The sequence below is a fragment of the Physella acuta genome, unplaced genomic scaffold, assembly GCF_028476545.2.
Source record: "Physella acuta isolate Inbredline_101_S28 unplaced genomic scaffold, ASM2847654v3 ptg000181l, whole genome shotgun sequence".
Taxonomy (NCBI): Eukaryota; Metazoa; Mollusca; class Gastropoda; family Physidae; genus Physella; species Physella acuta.
Window position 1 is genome coordinate 304968 of NW_026731700.1, and position 19457 is coordinate 324424.

The window sequence follows — 19457 nt, forward strand, 5'->3', positions numbered from 1 at the left end:
AAATTATCTGCCCCTAATAGCCGTCACTAAACCCGGCTCTACGATTGTAAACATGTAGCGTGAACCACAGCTCATCAGACGATGTGGGGATGGGGGTGGGGGTGGTAGGGATATGCCTAGAGGGGAAGAGAGGGGGGCTGCTAGGCGCGCTTACAGCTTGATGTTTTCTATGGTCCCCATGAAGAGAACTATATATATATATATATATATATATATATATATATATTTATATATATATATATATATATATATATATATATATATATATATATATATATATAAATTGTAGCTGTTAGAACTTCCATATCTGGAGTTTCTGTTTTATTTTCAGCTTGCAGATCTGTCTTATCATATCCGTTTACAGGTATTCGGTCAGGTGATGTCTTGTTGGTACCGTTACTGAGTGGTGATCCTGCCTTGACGTACACTTGGTCAAGACTCTCCTGTAAAGGACTATCTTTGGGCTCTTCGAAATCTTGAGGGGGGGGGGGGTGCAAATCGAAATGTTTGTCCCCGGGCGCTGGGAAGGGTCGCTACGCCGCTGCTAGACCTACAAATTAAAAAACTATTTAATACTTAATACTTAATAATTACATTTTTAATAACTCACGGCAAGTAGATCTATATCCTACTTCTTGGCTTATTTATTAGCGCCTTGCTAAGCGCCAGGCATGTCCGAGGCGCTTTTTTGTCACAAGGTCTGTCCACTTTAGCGCCTGTACATCACCCGATTGTGTTATTCCTATTGAATGTAGACCGTCGAGTGGACCACCTACAGATCGATCTTAGCTCACAAGTGTAGTCTTTGCTTGAGTTGTCAGGCTCAGTTTAGGCCACCCCTCTTTTATACCGGAGGCCTATTCGCTTTGGGTTTTAAGATCAGTCGAGAAACATAGGGGACTTGTTTACCTAAAGTGTGCCCAGTAGAATACGATTTTGCTTATCTTCAATACGTAAATACTAGCAGGAAGGGAAACTTCAGGTCCCTTGCCGGTCAGCTGATCTAGAACATTTTCTTAAAACATCTTGTACATATGCACATATTTTTGGGATCCGGACAAAAGGCCGACATGGACAAAAAGCCGACTAAAATTTCAAAATTTTCAAAGAAATTTCCCCGATGAGATGCCTAGAAAAAACACTGGGTTCGGGTCAATGTGGACGTCCACAAAATACTTACATTTGATAATTTAAAAAATAAATTTTAAATGCATTTAAAATGTAGATTATACATTAAATCAGCAGTTCTTGTAGTAATTTTTGCTTAGATTCCTAGAAAAAAGTGGATACATTTTAATAACAGTGGTGTCGAAAAAAAAATCTATATATATAATTCTCTTCTTCGAGCCGTTAGAAAACAAGCTGCAAACGCTCTCCCTACCTCCCCACCCCTACATGGTTTTAGTGAGCTGTGTTCACTCTAAATGTTTACAAGCAGAGCCAACGATTTTAAACGTGGGGGGGGGGGGGGGGGGGGAGGGGGGGGGGAAGGAAGGGGGGGGGTTATGGTCCTTAACGAGCTACTTATAGTGTTTTAAAGAAATATTTTCAGTGTCAGCGTTGGTACTGTCGAATTCACAAATTATGAATTATTGAAAATTAGAAACAACTAAATAGCGGCGTATGTTTTGCCGGGGGCCGGCTCGTAATTAATAAAAACGAGCCGACCCGCGGCGTATAATACGCCGCTATTTATTTGTCTTGTTTTCTACTTTTCAGTAATTCATAATTTGTGAATTCGACAGTACCAATGCTGCCACTTAAAATATTTGCTTTAAAACAAATTCAATGCAAATTCTGCGGAAGTCTAAAAGGAAATTATTGTTAGAATAATATATTTTGGAAGGATTGATAAAGTGCAATATGGTAGGTAAAACACGGATATTTTAAATACTGCCTCTATTTATTTTATAAACTGAACGTACTATTTACTAATTATTATTTTTAATCAATAACAGTTTAGACGCCACTCCTAAATAGAAAAACAGAAAAAAATGCGCACTGAAAAAAGCGCAAACAGAAAAAAGCGCAAACAAAAAAAGCGCAAACAGAAAAAAGCGCACACAGAAAAAAAGCTTTTTTTTTGCGCTTTTTTACGTTGCGCTTTTTTCCGTTGCGCATCTTTCTGGGAACCGCAGCTAGTATAACATAAGCGGCCAGGTAGTGTATCAGTTCTTCCTTCCGTCCTTCCGTCATCGCTATAGATTTTGGAACCATAAAGGTAATAACCACATTCCGTGATTTTACTCGCATCGAATTGTCTTTTAAGTTTTGGAGTAGGGTTTATTTATATAACGATTTAGATTTTGAATGTCGGAAAAGTTTTTACTCTTTTGCATACTTTAACAAAAGAACGTGAAGGAAATATTTTCGTTACGTTACATTTAAATAAATCTTTGATTTGTTTGCTACTATTCATATACAATTAACAAGAACAAACTTAGAAAATTAGCTTTTATTTACAAAGCAAATATCCATATTAATAAATAAAAAAACATTCAAACGTATTAACTAATTTCAACAAAGCTTAGATAGCAAACAATATTGAAATGTATGAATAACTAAGTGCAACAAAACTTACATAGCAAATATCCATAGTAAACAACATAGCTTACACTGAAATGTATTACTTCCAACAACTCTTACAAAACCATGTCTTAAATTTCATTTTTGATCTGTAACCCACTCATTCATAATGAAACCAATCTAAACAACCATCACACCTTTTCTTTTTCAACATGCCATCATCCTAAGCTTTACAATTAAAACATGAAAACAAAATTTCTCTTACTTTTAAACTAACCCTTGTCTAAAGTTCACACCAAACTTCATTTGTAAATTATGTTTTAATAACACTAAAATCATTTTCGACTCACCACCAGTTACACAACATGATAAAAAAAATTCAACTGTACATCATCAGGCTTTTTACAAAAAAAAACAACAGGTATCAAAGGTTTTATTTTACGCAACGTAAAAAAGTCTGTTTCTTTTTAGGTCTACCCCTAACCCTAACACTTTGCGACTTTACTTGCGAAAAAGATAGATGCCACCTAAAAAGAAGTAAGAGATCACACAAAAATTAGCATTATGAGTTCTCTAAACTGATCAGCCAACAATACTGTAACACTGGACATACCTCTTTGGACAAAACAGTGGCGTAGGCAAGAGGGGGGGGGGGTGGGTGGGTGGGTTAGGGGGGTTATAACCCCTTCCATGGACTCACACCCCTATATATATATATACGGGTTCATATATTTTTCCATATTTATAAAGTCGTATATATATTTATATATATATATATATATATATATATATATATATATATATATATATATATATATATATATATATATATATATATATATATATATATATATATATATATATAATTTTATACATATGGAAAAATATTTGAACCCCTCCCATGTCAAATTCCTGTCTGCCCCACTGTGACGAAACATGATATGTTAGTGTCAGGTCTGATTGCACAATCTGTAACTTCCACCTGTCCTCACCGGCATTATTTTCAGACGTAGTCTGGAGGAGCATCCTAACTTCAGGGATCTTAAAAAAGGAAAAATATAAGTCAGTTATGATTAAAAAAAATAGATATCGAACACAGGCTATAAAACACAAGAACATAGAAAATAAAACAACAGAGACACACTTACTAGCCTTTGATTCCTAATTCCTTTAGAAGCCGATTTCCTTTCAGCACCATGCTTGCATTCATATGATTCATAGAGTATAAAATTAAATCATGCTATAAATTCAAGAATTCAGGGGCTGAGAATAACTGAAAAAAAAAAACATTCAGTCAAGATTGTCAAAATTCTTTCTATATCTAATCTATAGATGCAGAGGAATTGCAAGGCCGGGGCGGGAGGTGCGGACCGCACCGGGGGACACCATTTAGGGGTTGACACTAAGACAAAAAAATGCAAAATATGTAGAACAAATATTCTTTTTGGCCAGTTCAATGAATGATTAATTAGTTAAAAAGTATTTTTGGTATACATTGACGATCCCGAAAGGGGCAGGGAGAAAGTAGGGTGGGGTGACACCTTGACATAAGCCTACTAACTAAAGAGAAAATAGTGCTGCATCCAGACATTTTAATACTCGACTATAGATAAACATCTTTACTATTAATTGTTAAACCTGTAAAGCTATAACACACACACACACACACACACACACACACACACACACACACATATATATATATATATATATATATATATATATATATATATATATATATATATATATATATATATATATATATATATATATATATCATATACTTTTCCCTTGGTGGGGGAGGGGTTATAAAGCTATAATATATATATATATATATATATATATATATATATATATATATATATATATATATATATATATATATATATATATATATATATATATATATATATATATATATATAAAATAATATATCATATACTTTTCCCTTGGTGGGGGAGGGGTGACACCATTTGTTACCGACCTAGCAACGCCACTGTATAGATGAGAAGGTATTAATGATTACTAAAGAAATAATATTAGCTTATTTAGTAGCATTCTACAACTACAATGTTGATCTAGAATATAATACTTTTGTAGTTCGTTTATTTATTATTATTATTTTGTCACACAGATCACCTATATATATATATATATATATATATATATATATATATATATATATATATATATATATATATATATATATATATATATATATATATATATATATATATGTTATTACTTCGCTATGATGTAAAAGAAATTTAAAGTAGTACTCTGAAGAAATAAGGAAAAATAAAACCCAATGTAGGCCGACAAAAAAAAGTATCACTATAAACAAAACAAAAATATACACACAATACAACCAAAAACAATGAACGCAACACAATCTGTTTTTTAATCCTTGTAAAAAAATGTTTACATAATAATTCCTGTAATTTTAATTAAGACAAGCGAACTAGGGGAAATAATTACTCTCTTAATATAGAAATGTATAATTGTAAACGTCAAAACAGATAAATAATTACGTTAGTATGTTTTATATAAGCTTAGGCCTAATATTATTCGTTTTTACAGAAATAAGTTGTCTACAATCAGAATTCAATTTTTTTGTCATCATAAGTGCTAAAATATTATAGTATAATGAAAGTTGTTTTTAATCTATGTAACTAAAATATTAGTCTTGCAGTTCAGATAATACATTTTTAAATAGTTACTCCTTTTTGTGTTCTTTAATGGTCATTTTTAACATAATGGGTTAGAACACTGTATTGCTCATACACCCCTTTACTGATAATTGCAAAAACAATATTCATCGAGTTTTACCTGTTTCAAAAGCTATGATTCTGGCGGCATGGTACTTTGGTACATCATTACGCGTTTTCCCAAATGTATTTAATAACACATCAGTTTGGGGTGCTTGGGTGGGAGCGGGGAGGTTTAAATTCATTCACCACTGTCCGGTCACTTTAGATCTATTAGCATACCCAGTGCATACCTAGGCGTAACAGTAATTCGCTCTACACAATTACAGCCTGTCCAGTTCTGGTGGTGAGGTGAGGGGGAAGGGGTTGGGATAACCATCTAAGAGTGAACATAGTGTCCGTTTTAGGGGTCATCCATAAAAGACGTCACGCTTTTTTGGACAATTTTTTTACCTCCCCCCTCCCCTCCGTCACACATCGTCACAAAAAGCCAGACCCCCACCCCTAAAATGAAGTCACACCTCAGTCTACAACCCCCTCAAAATTGCAGTTGAATTTTTCTTAAAACATCGATATTTTTACAAAATATTGTCTGAACTCTGTCTATATAAAGTAATTTAATCAATACCTTTGATCAATTTATTAAAACAGTTTTCTAAAACCCGAAATAACGTATAAAATTAGTTTTCTAACATGGCTGTTTTATAATGCAAAAGTGTGACGTCGCACCATCTGAACCCCCCCCCCACTCCCCCTAATCACACACCGTCACAAAATTACGGACCCCCCTCCCCCCTACGATCGAGTGTGACGTCATTTATGGACGACACCACTTAGGTGACTGTTCTAAACATACATATACAATTATACATATATACTGATACTGATTCAGAAATAGATTTAAATAAGTAACAGTGGCATTATGACAATTTTTTACAGACCCCCCCCACTCCCCCCCCCCCCCCCCCCCTACGCTACTGAATAAAACTACCTGTTATTTCGGAATGAATGAAAGTCTCTATTAAACACAATATTATCAAGTTGTTTTACATTGTTTTAAATGAATACCACGACTAATATTTGTAGTATATAATAAAATGTTAACCTAGATCTAGATGGGGCCTACCATAATGAATTGTAACACTAAAGCTGCAGCAGTCACCAAAGCACAAATTCGTTTAATGCTTTAGGCAGGTCTATTTGTTTTATTAGTATGGGCTAAAATATGCGACTTTATACTTAAAACAAGCCAAAATATTATTATAACATTGTTTACAAGTAACTGTTAATGTATGAAGTTACTGTGAACTGGCTGTGAGTTTGATACTCATGATAGGGAGGGAAAGGAAGTACATATAGATTCTAGATCTAGATATCTATTATACAGTCTAGATCTGGACTAGAATCTAGGCCTAGACTAGGCTAGTTAAGAAAAAAACAAAATATCGTATTCTGTCGTTTATTGCGATACTTCAATTTACCATCTGCAAAAATGGCGTCCCGCAGCCATGTGGATGTAAATGAAAGGCGTTTACGGCCTATTTACGGTTGGAAAACTATTTTCTTTTAACAGTTTATATATAAATTAAAATAGCAAGAGGTTTAACTTCATATGACCGTGATAAAATCATTTATAATTGTGTTACTTCAATGTAAACAACTGAAATTATGGTGCTCTCCTCTCCCCCCCTGCTCGCAAGTGTCATTTCGCTGACTACAAAGTACGATTTTTAGAATCTAATCGCCGCCGGCGATGTTTTACTGAGTCAAGAGTTTAGTCCAAATTATAACCAAGCAAATTTGACTTATTTAACTCCAGATCTATTCTAGTCTACTAGATTATCATTAGATTAGGCAGAGAGATTAGAGATCGATAATTTGATTGAAAATGAAATTGTTAGTCAGTCTACTTCATCATTAAACTTGTGAGATGCTGTGCTAATCCACTAAATCACGATTCTTTTTTAATATTTACGAGCCGACCCGCGGCATATCATACGCCGCTATTTAGTTGTTGTTTTTTCTACTTTTCAGTTATTCATAATTTGTGAGTTCGACACTACCAACGCTGCCACTGAAAATATTTCTTTAAAACACTATAAGTAGCTCGGTAAGGACGATAACCCCCCCCCCTCCTTCACCTTCGGCTTCACCCCCACCCCTCCGTTAAAGTAAACTCCACTTAGTTACCCCCCCCCCTACGTTTAAAATCGTTTCAAACTAAATTATCTGCACCTAATAGTCGTCACTAAACCCGGCTGTGTTTGTAATGTTTGTAAACATAAAGAGTGAACCACAGCTCACCAGACCATGTAGGGGTGGGGACGATAGGGAGCGCGTTTGCAGCTTGTTTTCTAGCGGCTCCCAGAAGAGAATTAGGCCTATATATAGGCCCTATAGATTATTGATGTAGACTCAAGTTATAGAATCTAGACTAGAACTAGATAAATCTAGAATCTAATCTATAGATTATAGGCCTAATTGTAATAATTGTTTTTTAGTACTTTAGGCCTAAACATTAATAATTAAAAGTTACGACTGTCCGTTGTATGATTAGAACTGGCCCATAAACCAATTTTAATGATGCAATCGTTTTAATGCTAGATCTACTTATAATAGACCAAACAACAAACATAAGTAAAATCTAAGAATCTGGGAGTGGTGACCTCATTTTACTGACTTAAAATTACGCTTGATCTAGAAGAAAATTCAATTTTAATTTTAAAAACTGACGTTTGTGAGTGATTAGATCTATAAAATGAAATTGATATCCACAAATAATTATAATAGGCTATGTATTATACTATGTAAGTCTTAGTAAACTTTGATTTTACATTTTTTTAAAAAGACACTCTGTTCTGAAAAAAATATAAATTCTTCGACGTATTCGTACCCCATCTAAAAAGTGTTAGCAATATCACATGCATAGTCAGCTATTTAGCTTCTTACCAAATTGTTGAATTTTAAATAGGCCTATATAATACAAGTGGGTCACCCTAAAACAAAGAGTAAAATGGCTCCAGTTTCCACAACAGCCGTCACTTGATTCAATGTTATAAAGTTCTACTTTCTTTTGGTAATGGCTTTAAAGAAACATTAATTCATTATTTCTCATTCGTTCCAACAATCGTGCCTAATTTTATCTAAGAATAAACATTAGATTAGTAGGGACTCGATTATTTTTAGAATTAGCCCTCGACACTATTGCGAAGAAACATACTTGTGCAAAGGCTGGTTCAGTGGGTGAAGGTTTGAATCCGATTTTAGACGGAAAATTTTTACTTTGAAATAATTACATTATCCATTAAGTTCTATTTTATAACAAATGGTTTAAACTTAAAAGTAAACTTATATTTAAAAATTTGCTATTTGCAGTGTACTACAAGTTCTCTTGTTTTAATGATAAGAAAAGTTCTACAACAAGTGTGTGCATAGAGCGAAGATCAATTCGTGAAGACAGAAAAACATGAAAATAAAACAGTTAGGCCCTATATCTATGACAAAATAAAACATATCTTTTACAAATTTAAATGGAGTTCACCAAACTGATATCAGAATACATGCCCTAAAGTAAAAACTTACAATTTTTTTTATTTCTGAATAAATTCTGCATTTTTCACAACGCAGAGATATCATAATTCTGTGCGTTTTTTTTCCATATATAAGTTAAAATATCTAAAAACAATTTTTTCTTACATTTAAAAATTTCAGCATTCATTTTTACTTTCTCGTATATAAAGAGTATAGAGAAAGTATTGTAATCGTGCAAAAATAAAAAAAAAATCACAATTTTTGCAAATCTCAATCTCAATGTTTAACACCTCCCTGAGTTGGAAAGACATTATTTTGCAATCTTTTTTCCGTATGTCTGTGTGTATGTATGTATGTGTGTCTGTAAACACGATAACTTGAATACCGTTATAGCTAGGTTGATGAAAACCTAGGTTTTAGAACTATATTTGAGAGATCTACTAAAAGCCATACTCTAAATATAGATTTCTACATTTAAAAAAAAAAATAGGCCTACTTAATACTAGCTCTAAGTCATTCTAAGTTAATTTAATAATCTTAGCTAGATTTGGCTACTAGATTCTTAGATTTCTGCATGTTTAGTTTTGCAACAAAAGCCCTATTTATCATAAAGTAGGCCTATATATAAAATATGTCAGTGCTAGATCTATCTAATCTAGATATACAATTCTAGAGATCTAAATCTACAATTGCTGACATTAAGGTGGTATGTAATTAGGCCTAATATTACTTTTCAAATTTAAAGTAAATCTACATAACTTGCCATGCTATACTTTTCTAAAATATTCACTGGTAGGGGTAGTTAAAATATTGAATGGGGTATATTTCAAACCTAATCATGTCTTCTCAGGCCTGAATTATTGGCTGTAAAATTCAGCTTCATATTATTGTTAAAGTGCTGTTAAATTAAATTTAATAGGCCTAATTGCCTAATCATCATAATTTATAGCCAAATAATTGCTCCAACTACTCTATCTCACTGTCTCATCTTAAAAATGGTCCTCCCTTTGCATTTAAACATACCCTGAGATCAGTTTAATGTTAGTATGGTTGAAATACAGACATTTTGTGCATAATTAAACATCTTGTGATGCATTCAGTATATCTTTATTGTTTACTGCCTTTTTGTATTGATGGACTTTATTCACAGTTGTCATTGACCTCTTCTGGATTGTAGCCTACATCCTTGATGCACAGCTTTTGCAATAGACAATTAAATTTTTTTGCTATAGACAATTACATTTTCTTTTGCTGTCACAGCTTTTAGTATATTAAATAGGCCTATTATATTTATATGTGTTTATTTTTCCACAGACTGTCTTGATAATGGCAATAATAAAAAAGCCATACAAGAGGCAGATAAAGTTTTAAAAAAGCAGAAAGACCTAACATGTGCCAAGGTATGTTTCAAAGATTGTTAAAACTTTATTCTTCAGGGCATATTGTCTTTTTCATTTATAAGCAGGTGGTTAACTCCACTTTTATCCTGTGATTTAAATTGTTCTTTTCTGTTAGGTATTAAAAGCTCTGGCATTGTTGAGGATGGGACGCCAGGCTGAAGGTACTGCAATCCTAGCTGCCATCCATGAGTCTGAACCCACTGAAGAGCAGACTCTGAATGCCATGTCTATCTGTTATAAAGAAGCTCAGCAATGTTAGTGAACTACATTCTTACTCAAAACTTTTTGACTTTATCTTTAACAACTAAATTTTTGTTTTTAATCTTTTTTAAAGCTTAACTTTCAAAACTAGTTAAATTTAAAATCACATTGTATGTGTGCTAACAAAATAAAATAAAACCAATTCCTGATGCCACCAGATAACAAAATTGCCAGTCTGTATGAAGCTGCCAGCAAACATCAGCCTAATAACGAAGACATTTTATCCTGTTTGTTTATGGCTCATGTCAGATTAGGCAACTATCAACAACAGCAGAGAACTGCCATGCTGCTACACAAACTAAGGCCCAATAAAAATCCTTATTACTTCTGGGCTGTTATGAGCATAGTTATGCAGGTAATATTACTAAATAATTACTTTGAAATAGTAAACTGTCTAGTTTTTTTTTTTTTAAATTGCTAATAAAATATGCTACATGGTTTCTGTAAGTCTATGGTATTTGATACTTTTAAAATTATTTTGTTAGAACTTGTCTAAATGAATCAAACATAATTATTTTCATTTGCTTTCACTTGGTTATCTTAGTTTTCACAAACTTTACAAATAACATTTCTGGCTTCAGGCACACAAAAATGAAGAACAGAAAAAGCCAATCTTTCTGACATTAGCTGAGAAAATGACAAGAAAGTATATAGAAGAGGACAAAATAGAAGCAGAAGCGGGTATGTTTGCTTAGTTCAGGTTTTGGGATATTTATCTCTTCGTTTAGTTATATATATATATATATATGATGTATGGAACTAAATTATATCAAATTTTTACAATATTTTTAATAGTAATCTAAAATATTTAGGGCATGTTTGCAGTTATGAAAGAGGAAATTTTAGTTTTGGCAAAATAATGAATTCATTCTTTACTTTTCAGAAATCCTGTTGTATTTGATAATATTAGAATTGCAGGAGAAATGGGATGAGGCATTAAAAGTTCTTGAAGGGCCGCTTGGTGGTAAGTTAATTTGTTTAGAATTAATCTTTTCCACGTTTTTTTTCCGCCATGATTTTTAAATAAACTGTTGTTAGTGCAGGATAGTCTTTTTTTCTAGGCTCCTTTTGATTTGTGAGTTACCAAGGGCACTACGTAATACAGCATATTCTTTCTATTTTCAGAGCAATTAGGAAATGAACTAAATTTGCGAGAAACAAGACTAGCCAATGTATGTACCAAATTAGGAATATGGGATAAAGTCAACAGCATCTACAAAAAGCTTCTAAATCATACGTATGTACTTACTGTTTATACTTTCGGTGTAATTTAATCAACAAAGAAGTTAAGTAAATATTTTAAAAGTGCATGTCTATTACCTTTCCTTAGGCCAGATGACTGGTTATTCTGGCTGAAGTATTTGGATTCTGGTTTTCATTTAGCTGATGGTTCAACACCATCTCAGGAGGATGGAGACAAGAGGTAACAATACAAAATAATTAATGGCAGTTTTAAAAAAATGTGTACTGTTAAGTTTTGTTAACATCAACATTTTTTACACTAACCTATACAGTGCAGTAACACCAGACTGTTCATTGGAATCTATGCTGGCTTATATCAAAGAAAAAATTAGTGAAATGCAGGATGGTGTCCTGTTACGTGGTCCCTATCTAGCTGAGATTGAGTTTTTGAAAAGGCTTCTTCAAAGAAAGTCAGACTTTGCAGCCACTGTTGGTAAGAATATTTTATTTACTTTTTGTGTTGAATAGTTTTGTTAAAATTTTGGATACAGTGGGATATTAATACTTGTGTTCTTAAAATATATTTGATGCTGATAATTATTGATTTTTAAATAATTATTTGGATGCAGAAGACATTTAATAGTAAAATCATCTTTTGTTTTATACATTGGATGCTACTATTTTTTGTTTATCTGATTCATTTTTTGACATTAAATAAATAACAAAGAATAGTGTACTACATCATTACTACAATATGAACTTAATTATACACCTCATCAACACATTAGAGATACAGAGCGCTTATTATTGTTTTGTTTATAAAAGTTTAATTAAATGCTGTATTATTGACAGGGAGTGCCTTGAATTTGTTGCAAGAGTATTATAAAAGATTTGGACAAAAGGCCTGTTGCTACACTGATATGAAACTCTATGTTGATCTTTTAAATCCAGAGGAGGAAGAACAGGTTTGTTAACAGTGTCCTCACACTTCTAGGGTTGCATGGTTATTTTTTTTACCCCTATTAGAATGTTTATAGCAAATCAGTTTTACAGTAAAACCTTATTTGCCCTTGTTTTGATTCTTGTTTTTGGGGAACACAAACTTTGTTCAGTATTCATATTCAATAGAAAAATGTTAATTTTATTTTAAAACACAGGGAATTAAATTAATTTCAACATCTTTAACTTAAGTATTACTTGAGTAAAATCTAACTAAACCTACAAATTATAATCTACATTTGTTTCAGTTTGTACAATACATGAAAACAAACGCAGGTTTAGATTCATCTGATGGTGATACACTAAATCTTGCTGCTGATGTAAGTATTTATGGCTTTAAGGGATCAGATTATTAGGTTTGAATGTGTTTGAAATTTTGCTCTGTTATGGATAGACGTTCATTTGATATTTAATGACCAAAAGCAAAGTTTTTACTTACTATGTTTAAAGTTTTTATGTTATGTATTTATGTAACTAACTAATGTTTTTATTATTGTACAGATTAATCAGTTAACAAAGCATCTAGTATACATCCAACTGACTAGGTATATGGGCAGACACATAAAACTTGAAACAGAAGAAGCACTTTCCCTGTCGCAAGAGCTGTTGATACGCTATAGAGATGGGTTAAAGTTCGGTCAGTTTTCTAATTATTTTTTTCAGTATTAGATAACTTATACCTTTTTTTTTATTTACTTATAGCTAAATGTAGGTTTTTATTTCCAGGTGAGAGCTTACTGTCAACAGATCTGCAATACAGTGATAATTATTTATTGTTGGCAGTTCATTTGCTTTTGGATGTTTGGACTAAAACAGGTTGGCTATTACTTAGATTTGTATTCTCATTTTACATCAAACTTCTTGCTTGATATAAATATATAGATCTGTGACGTGTGATGAGGGGAAGGGGGTTCAGATAGTGTTATGTCATACTTTTGCATTTTAAAAAAGTAATGTTAGAAACTAAATTTTATCCATAATTTTGCGTTTTAGAAAACTATTGTAATAAATTATAATAGAAATTGATTAAAATACCCTATGTTGGCTTAGTCAGTATTTTAGAAAAAAAATTCGATGTTAAAATAAATAAATTCAAATGCAATTTGGGGGGGGGGGGGGGGTGAAGGGAAGCTGTTGTTGGTTGAGGTGTGACATCATTTTAGAGTGGAGTCTAGCTTTTTGTGAGGAGGGGAGGTGAAAGTCGTAGAATAATACACCTACTGATAGATAAGAATGAAAGAAACGTAAATAAAAATGTATCTTATTACTATTGAGGTTTCATAAATAGTACGGAAATAAAAGTGCATAAGTGCAGTATTTAATTTTAGAAAAAGGAGAAAAAACTATTGAAATGGCTTAGTATTTTAACTACAAAATAAACATTCCATTGAGCTCTTGAGTTTGCATCTTCCTAACAGAATAGAGTTTAATCTTATAGAAATACATCGCTTAAACTGATCTCTATACTTTTTAAGGAGATGATATTCATCTTTGGAGGGCAATAGTTCATCTTGAGCTGGGCATCAAAAAGAGCACATCCAACTATCAGATGAAACTTCTTCTTATTAGGCTCTACTGTATTAAAGGTAGGTTTTCTTTTTGTACTTCCTTCCTTCATAGCTATACTTTGTGGTAAAATATTATTTGGTTTACATTATATCCATCCTTCTTAATAGGTGTGTTTGGTCCTTGCCCAGCTTTGTATGATGGGATGGAGATCAAGCATATTATGAATGACACTATGGGGTTTGTAACAACAAATTTTCTTCACTGATACATAGTTTTTTTTAAGCTGAAATTTTCTTTGTATAACTTTTCACCATATAAAATGTGAGTTTATTGTATTTCAGGCATATTGTCTCAAATCATGTGATAAGACTAGGGCATTTCATGGAGGCAGGAACAATGTACGCCACTATGGTCAGATTCTTCGTTGTCAACCAAAAAGAGGTGAATTATTTGCACAGTTAGCAGTAAAGTTTTGTTATTGGTCATTTTCTTATTTCAATAATCATTGTGCTTCTTTTGTCATTACAGGCATCAGAACATTTGATGTCTTCATACAAATTTGGATCATTTGGAAGGGTAAGTTACATTTTATTAAGTTTTTTTAAAAAATGTTTTATTTAAAGCAGGGGTCTCCAAACTGCGGCCCGCGAGGTCCTTTCATCCGGCCCGCAGATATCACTTTGTCTACAGAAAATATGTTTGTTGATGATGGCTGAGGAACTTGCCCAGAAAAAACCAAAGACATGCCTGGAAGAAACTGGCCCCCGAACTGAAATTTGATAGTTAATGCCGCCCTCGGACTTAAAAGTTTGGAGATCCCTGATTTAAAGATACATGTGTATTTAAGTTTTGTCTCACCTAATCTCTATTAATACTTAAATCTAAAATTCAGTAGTTGTAATTATCTTCTGTTCAATGTGACTTTTGAATGTAGATACAAGAATTTGTAGAGTTCCAAGAAAGATTAGACAACGCTCTGCAATATCACAGTGCCAATACAGAGAAAATGCTACTTGAATTAATTATGCAAACGGATCGCCATGACTCCACAGAGTTGGCAGTAGACTGTATGAACGTTCATCCATTAACTGATTCACGTAAGTTCCTATAGCTAGAACTTATATATTTTTCTTATTTCTCTATGGCCCCGAAGAAGCAAAGCGCTGTAGCCACAAGTCTCCACTAGAATTAATTTTGGGCCACCCTTCATTTGCGACCATGTAAGCCAGGCAGCTCTTGCCCCTTCTTCTACTGTACTTCTTTTGGATTTCTTTGGCCTGCCTATTTTCTCCTTCCCCTAGGGATTCCAGTCTACACTTTCCTCGCAATGTTATCATCTACCCTTCTCACTGCCCAATCCATCCTTATTTGCTGGCTTTAATGTCGGCTGTCTTTTGTGTGTTTAGACACAGATCTTTATTTGACATTTTGTCTGGCCATCTTCCAGCGCTTACAGCCAAAAAGCAATACTGCATTAAGATGTAATATACCTTGTAATTATAGAGTTATCCTTGAGGAAAGATGCTCTTACTGTTATGAAATAAAATGAATTACAAAAATATGAGTTTTTCTTTTTGATAATTTTGGTTAATTGATGAGTATTATTTATTCACTGCAACTAAATTATATGTGACTCAATGTTACAGCTATAAACATTTCCAAGCTACGTGATAATAGGGACTTAACAATAGCTCTGTGCTGGGATCCTCCAAGTCTGTAAGTTTTTCTAAATTTTATTTCTTAGTGATAGTGAATTTTCCTGTGTTGATACTCAAAACCATGAATAGTAAATTAAAAATTAATTTATAAATTTAGATACCATCATATCTAACATGTTATAACTAATATGAAAAGGATACTACTTGCTTTTGGAAAAACTTTTTCATAGTGTTATTTAATTGTTTTAAGTGCCAGTTGTGATTTACCCTTCAAAGTCAGGGCTTAAAATATTTTATTACATGTTTTTCAACCAAAACACTTTTTTTACACAAAAAATGTTCAAATACCCACACTCATTAAAAAAAAACACAATGCAATATACTTGAAACTTCTGCTAATATGTGTAAATAATAAATGTACTATACTTAGTTCTGACACATCAAACAATACCATAATGAAAAATAATGGGGCCTAGGACAGCTAGTTTTAAATAATAGATACTAAAATTAGTTAAGGGATCTAACAACTAATTGCCATAACTATATACTTTAGACCTTATTTATTTTTTAAATAATTTCAGATTAAATTCTGAAGAAAATAAAGTGCGTTCAATACAAGAAGAGGTAATGTTAAAACAATTTCCAAAAGTATTAAAAAGTTAAAAATACTAATTAGCTTTAGCTGGTAGCCTTTGCTAAAACAAATTGGTGAATGCAAATTTTTTACATTCAGGAATTATGGCTGTCATTGCGGTGGACACTTCTCCATATTTTATTGCTGTCTGTGATGGTTGGAAAAGAGATTACTGGTGCCTCAGTTGTGAATGGTAGCGGAACAAATAGTGATGAAAGCTTAGAGAATAAAAAAGAACGAACGTTAGCTATTACAGTATTAAATCAACGAATGTTAGAACTTGAAATTCTTGCTAAAAGCAGTGATAGTTTCTTGGAACCTAGGCAGGTAAGTCTGCTTTTTCTCCAGATTTTTAGCTAAAATACTTGAGTAAGATATTCAGTTAGGCAGCCTCTACTGCACTACTTCTAGATTTGCAGTTGTTTCCTCTACTGATGACCATGATGTCCCCATATTAGCCTCCAATTATATTTGTTAATAATGAAAATCATCCTGTTTACAAAGTATTAGCAATCAAATTTAGTTATCCCTTTTTTTTTCAATAGTATCACACAGTGCAGGGGCCTTTCAGGACTCGAATTTCAGAGTTTCTGCGAGAGCCTCATATAGGTGCTTTATCAAGTATGGTGCAATGTATAAATTACATACACAAGTTGACAGCGTCTGGCCTGGGTAAGTTCTGTTGTAGCTTTATTTTATTATACTTACTCTAATGAATTTGAATATATATATATATATATATATATACATACATTTTCAAATTTACTTGTGCTTTCAATTAGAAATCTCCAATCCCAATGATGAGAAATGTTGGACGAAAGTGCAAGAATTTTCCTCAAGTGAGTTTTTGATGTATTTATTCCATTGATTTTATCTGATATAAACACATATACCAGCAAGTTTTCTAAAATCATGAAATCTACTTAATCAATTTAGAATTGGTTGTAAAAGATATTGGTGGACTAGTGAAAGACCATCAAGGCAAACGTCAGCTAGACTCTTCAGCTTTAGAGCAAATTGTGGCATCTGTAGAGGTAAGCAGAGCTAAAAAATTAAGCTTTGCCAGTTATAATCCAACTTTTTTTTTTATAGCTTAGCCGTGTTTATCAAATATCTCTTCTTCTACAGTAAAATGTTTCAATAGCTATAAATAAGTAAATTTAATATTTTTTCTTTTTCAGACCATTTCTTATTTGACAATACTTGCTGGTGTGTGCAATAGAGGCTTAAAATTCTTAAAGATTGGCTTGACCAAGAAATCAAAGAAAGGCAAAGGACCTACAGCTCCTTTGGTTAGTTACAAATGTTAAAACAATTGCAATGTTAAATATATATACGTTATTTTACCTCACTTGCTTAATTAAAACATGATTATTAAATAAATATTTATATCCTTAACCTATAATGATTATGGACTTATGAACATTGTATATCTATATTATAGATATACTTGACTTTAAGAATGTTCCCTGTTCAATACCATTTTCAAACCTTTTTTTAAAATTAGATATTGTGAAATTACTTTATCTCAAGATAGGCCCTAGATACAAATGTATCATAACTTAAGTTTACCATAATATGTATACCAAAATTAAAATCATTAGGCAACTTTGTACACAGTTGATCTAGGAAGTTGAAACTAGATGGGCTTGTTTCATTTCAGCCTGAAACTTTTGAGAACTTCAACAACCTGATCAAAGAACTGTCAGCCACTACCAAAGAACTCCATCAGATTGCTTCTGGATTGGATCCTGTATTTTCATCATTAGACATAGCCTCTTTAAGATTGGCTGATATACCAGAAGAAGAGGAGGTGAGGACACACATAACTGTAGTTCTCTAATGTTCTGTTACTTTTGGTATTGATAGTCACAGGGTTAGTGGGGCACAGATGTAACTAAATTAAGTCAATGTTTACATTGTTATATACGTATGATTATTACTTTTCTAAAACTATTTAGTATGCCGTCCAATAAAAACGTCTAAATTGCTTAATGGTTGCATTTTATCAGCTCCAGAGGGAAGCTGAGCGACTGGTGTGGAACAAAGTAGAGCGCAGTGTGCAGCAGTCATCTAGAGAAATATGTGAAGTATTACACCACAAGCAGTTTTACCTGAATACTCTAATGGTTTAAGTGCTAACTACCCAAAGGGGGCAAGTTGTATCACAATATTTCTTCTGTAAGTTATTGCTTTAACTCTCCCATTTTCATAAGTTTCTTTCAAAAGGAATGTTTTAACATAGTTGTTAGATGGCATGATACTTAGAATTTATGTTCAATGGTCATCATGACTTTAACCATGTGCCAAAATTTTTAATTAGAAGGTAACTTGAGCAGGTCATACAAGTCCAGCATAATTAACAATATTCACAAAGTGATGCTTCATACTGGTGCTATGTGGAAAGGTGGAACTCAACTAGCAGTATTCTCATAGTTGCTGAAAGTGGATCAATTTATAATAAACAAGGCTATGGCAATAGTGTAGTAGAGATATTTAAACTTGACAGGAACTTACTTTGGTAATCAGATTAATACCCTAAGGACTTTATGCTAATCAGTTTAAGATTAACCCTAAGGACTTTATTTCTATTGGTAATTATTTAGGAAGAGGAGGAATTTATACACTACTTAGATTTTAACTCTTATGGCTTTCTGCAATAATGCATTCATTTATAATTGACAAATATATATATATTAGGAAAGGACATAATAATTGTAACTGCTCAAAGAATGAAGAACGGTTAAGCTCAAGAATGGCCAACTGTATATATATAAATATCTCTGAATTGCTGTATGAATGTAGGTGTTTGTAATATAAAGAATGATTGTTAATGGTAGTTACTCTAGGAATGTCTTACTTCCTAATGGTGAAATTAGTCCAGCTGTGTGAACAGCAAGATTTTAGCAGGTTTTTGTGAGATTATTCCTGGTTTGATTTTTACTGATGATGTATGTGTATATACATTGTTTTTATACGTTTTTCATTGCTGCACCAATAAACTAAAGTCAGTCTGTAAATTGGCTTCTTTCTTCTTTACTTGGTACAT

The 19457-nt window shown here is 32.6% G+C and overlaps 1 protein-coding gene across 1 annotated transcript; it reads left to right on the top strand.

The window, feature by feature from the left end:
- The first annotated feature begins 6710 nt into the window (after positions 1-6710).
- On the top strand, positions 6711-19420 carry LOC131936582 (N-alpha-acetyltransferase 25, NatB auxiliary subunit). Its single transcript, XM_059293632.1, has 28 exons — positions 6711-6781; positions 10080-10165; positions 10281-10419; positions 10585-10781; positions 11008-11107; positions 11310-11390; positions 11552-11663; positions 11757-11849; positions 11941-12101; positions 12461-12573; positions 12856-12927; positions 13109-13244; positions 13334-13423; positions 14083-14193; positions 14284-14353; positions 14458-14557; positions 14645-14692; positions 15051-15213; positions 15763-15832; positions 16356-16398; positions 16508-16735; positions 16954-17080; positions 17191-17247; positions 17345-17442; positions 17590-17700; positions 18072-18221; positions 18421-18589; positions 18732-19420. The coding sequence occupies exons 1-27, from the start codon at positions 6727-6729 to the stop codon at positions 18541-18543; spliced, it is 2934 nt and encodes a 977-aa protein (XP_059149615.1). The 5' UTR covers positions 6711-6726; the 3' UTR covers positions 18544-18589; positions 18732-19420.
- The last annotated feature ends 37 nt before the right edge of the window (positions 19421-19457 follow it).